The 3,411-nt window shown below is 50.4% G+C and overlaps 1 protein-coding gene across 1 annotated transcript; it reads left to right on the plus strand.

Moving 5' to 3' along the window:
- Positions 1-1,420: 1,420 nt before the first annotated feature.
- Positions 1,421-3,181, plus strand: LOC109739096 (cytochrome P450 89A2). The gene has a single exon (XM_020298178.4). It carries the CDS (start codon positions 1,484-1,486, stop codon positions 2,915-2,917), a length of 1,434 nt encoding a protein of 477 aa, XP_020153767.1. The 5' UTR covers positions 1,421-1,483; the 3' UTR covers positions 2,918-3,181.
- The last annotated feature ends 230 nt before the right edge of the window (positions 3,182-3,411 follow it).

A 3,411-nucleotide genomic window follows, 5' to 3' on the forward strand; every position in this document is an offset into this window, starting at 1 on the left:
GTGTTACCAACCGGGACTAAAGGTGGAGCTCCACGTGGCCGCGCCCTTTAGTCCCGGTTCGTGTAAGAACCGGGACTAAAGGGGAGAGGCATTAGTAACGACCCTTTAGTCCCGGTTCGAAAACCGGGACTAAAGGGCCTTACCAACCGGGACAAAAGCCCCTTTTTCTACTAGTGTCTCCTTGCCCTTGGTCTCTTGGGAAATCCAACGTCACTTGATTGTGTGCATTTGGAGCACATGGACATACAGATGTGCTTAATGAATTTCTAGTCCTAGTATATAACTCCCAAACTAGAAGTAAACATTGTATATTATTTGGGGGTTCGGGGGTTCATTATTAAGCCTAAATTTTGTACGATAAACACATATTTTCAAATTCTCAAAAGTTGAAAGTACCAAAGGTTTTTTTAATTTAAGTTACGATTTTGATGAATATAAATTGTAACAATCTAAGTTTTAAAATTTAGATTTTTAATGTACGGAAGATTAGAAGTCGATTGAGGAATACTCTTTTAAAATCTCAGATTACGAATTTGATATGTACAAATACTAATTAATAAGGCTAAGAAGTTAAATTTGATAGGTACGGATCATTTGATTTCAAATTGTTCGTTCCGTACTTCGATATACTTTTTTTTTCAAAATGATCAATTTGAATCCAGAAATGCAAACTTGTTATACCTGGCAATGACGGCGTTCTATGTGTCATTACCTGGGCGAATGCATTGCTTGAAGTTTGCTTGGATTAGATTTTCAGGGTGAAAGCCCATGATCTGACCTTCGATAGTGGGTTCCAACAATGGCAGAGCTTGCATGCCATTCCATTGTTGGACGCATCGCTTTTGGAGAACCTTTTCTGGCAGTCCTTGTGTTGTCATGATATGGTTGGTGCTGATGGTCACTGCTATCACTGTTTTTCATCGTTTCTGGAGTTTTTCTTTTTTCAATCCGCAAGTATATCTTCTGTCACGTATGACTTTGCTCTTTGCTGATGTGATATTTTATGTGTGTGTGTTAGTGTTGGATGTGTGCATACTCGTTATGCATAGGCCGGATGAGTACACATTATGATATGAGCCAATACAAAACGCGCTTTATCAAAAAAAAACCTAGATACATATATAATTATATCCAGATGCATCACCCGTACCCTACAAAATATGTAGCACATCTGCTCCCACTTGATAAAGCCCAAATAATACAGCAAGCACGTTGCACAGAACTGCCCGAAGCTTTAGCTTACAACAGAAGGAAAGAACCAAACCAAAAGACTGATGCAAGTGGGAGTGTACATCCATGCCGCCTGTGTTATGTCACTCTCAATCATTTTTAGCTAGCTGGCATTATGGAGGATCGGTCAAGTTATTAATTTGGACATACTGAATATGTCTATCAATCGGCTATATATAAAGACGTATACACAGTTACACACACACACACCCGCACGACACACACGTAAACCAACACGCAGGAGTCTCCAACAATGGAGCTCATTGTGCTCCTTGTCCTTTTTCTCTTGGGCTTGATCGTACTGATCAGGCGGCGTAGCTACACCTACACTACTAGTACCAGACGTGCCCGTGCTCCAGCTGCTGTGGTGATCGAGAAGATCGCCGATCATGCCGTCGCCCACCGTGCGCTCGTCGAGAACGCCGACGACTTCTCGGACCGCCCGGTGGCGCCCTTTCTGGTCTTCCTGGAGAAGAGACACGGCCAGTACGGCGACGGCCTAGCCTCCGCGCCGTACGGCCCTCTCTGGCGTGCTTTCCGGTGCAACATCACCTCCGATACCCTCCACCCGTCGCGCCTCGGGCACGTCACGCCGCTGCAGCGGGAGGCCATCCATGGCCTCGTCGCCAATTTGGGGAAGGAACTGCCGGTGGTCGCCGTAGTCCGCGAGCACCTCTACCCTTCCATCTTCTCGGTACTCGCGCGCCTGTGCTTCGGCGACGGCGTGGACGAGGGGCATGTGCGCGCCATGGGCTGCTTGATACGGGAGTTCCAGCAGGTCGCCGTGGGAGAGGCTCGGGCCTCCCCTGGCACCATGTTGGCCAAGCTCGCGGAGTGGAGACGATTGCGCCGGCTCTTGGCCATACACGGCCGGTTGGGCGAGCTGTACCTCCCTCTTGTCGACGCACGGCGGGAGTCTCGACCGACATGCGACGGTGGCGGCCGTCGTCCATACGTCGACTCGCTCATCGACCTACGCGTCCCCGACGGAGGCAAGGGTGACGGTGCCGGCCGGCGCGCAGTCAGGGACGACGAGTTCGTGAACCTGCTGTCAGAGTTTCTGGGCGCTGGCACGGGGACGGTGATGGCAAGCCTGGAATGGACCCTCGCCCACCTGGTAAACGACCAGGAGATCCAGAAAAAGCTTCGGGACGAGGTCGACGGCGCCGGCGGGGCCGTGATCTCCAGCTCCAGCAGCAGGAGCCTCATGCGTGGCATGCCGTATCTGAACGCGGTCGTGCTCGAGACCCTCCGCTTGCATCCACAGGTGCCCTTCGTCCAGCGCCACGTCCATGCCGACGCGGCCGAGGTGCTCGGAGTCGGAGGAAAAACCAGCGGTTTCATTGCACAGTTCACGGTTGGAGACATGGGAAGGGACGGCAAGACGTGGACGGACCCCGACGAGTTCCGGCCAGAGCGGTTCCTTCCCGGCGGTGAGGCAGAGGACGTCGGCCCTTTGCCGGGGACCAAGGAAATAAGGATGATGCCTTTCGGCGCCGGGCATAGGTTCTGCCCGGGCGTGGGTCTGGCCATGATGAACATCAAGTGCTTCCTGGCTGCGCTTGTGCATGAGTTCGAATGGGCGCCGCCGACGGAGGGCTGTGCCGGCGTCGACCTGACGGAGCTCAACACCTTCATCAAGGCGATGAAGAAGCCACTTTCCGCACGTCTCACGCGACGCACTTAATCCTCGGCGTCTGGTGTTTGTCGTCTACTTTGGCCACGTTGGGATGCATGCATGGCGGCAGCCGTGGCCTTTCTTCTTCCAGTGTGGTGTGTGTCTGTGTCATGGGCGACTCCGTGCCGGCCATCATGCCGACTGACGAGCTTGTGGTGGCCAACTCGCCTCTAGTGTATACCTGTGCACGTCATGATATTGTTCTGTGCTTGCTATCTTGTGTAGTTGATGTAACGGTGTTTCTGGCATATAATTAAGTAAATGTTCCACATATCTAGTAAGCGTGCACATGCCATGCACGAAGTTTGAGAATTTTTTCAATAATTTGATTAGCTAAATCAATTTTTTATTCATAATAATTATCACAATAACATATTAGGAGTACTAGTCGTCAACCCGTGCACCTGCACGGGCTAGCGGCTGAGTTACCAATCATTGATAATATTTGAATAAATATATAGGAATTTGAATAGCAAACTTAGAGCCAAATATGCCAAATTTTA

The sequence above is a fragment of the Aegilops tauschii genome, unplaced genomic scaffold, assembly GCF_002575655.3.
Source record: "Aegilops tauschii subsp. strangulata cultivar AL8/78 unplaced genomic scaffold, Aet v6.0 Super-Scaffold_295, whole genome shotgun sequence".
NCBI classification, from domain to species: Eukaryota; Viridiplantae; Streptophyta; class Magnoliopsida; order Poales; family Poaceae; genus Aegilops; species Aegilops tauschii.

Coding starts and splice junctions, on each gene's coding strand:
- LOC109739096 (XM_020298178.4), top strand. CDS start 1,484: ATGGAGCTCATTGTGCTCCTTGTCCTTTTTCTCTTGGGCTTGATCGTA.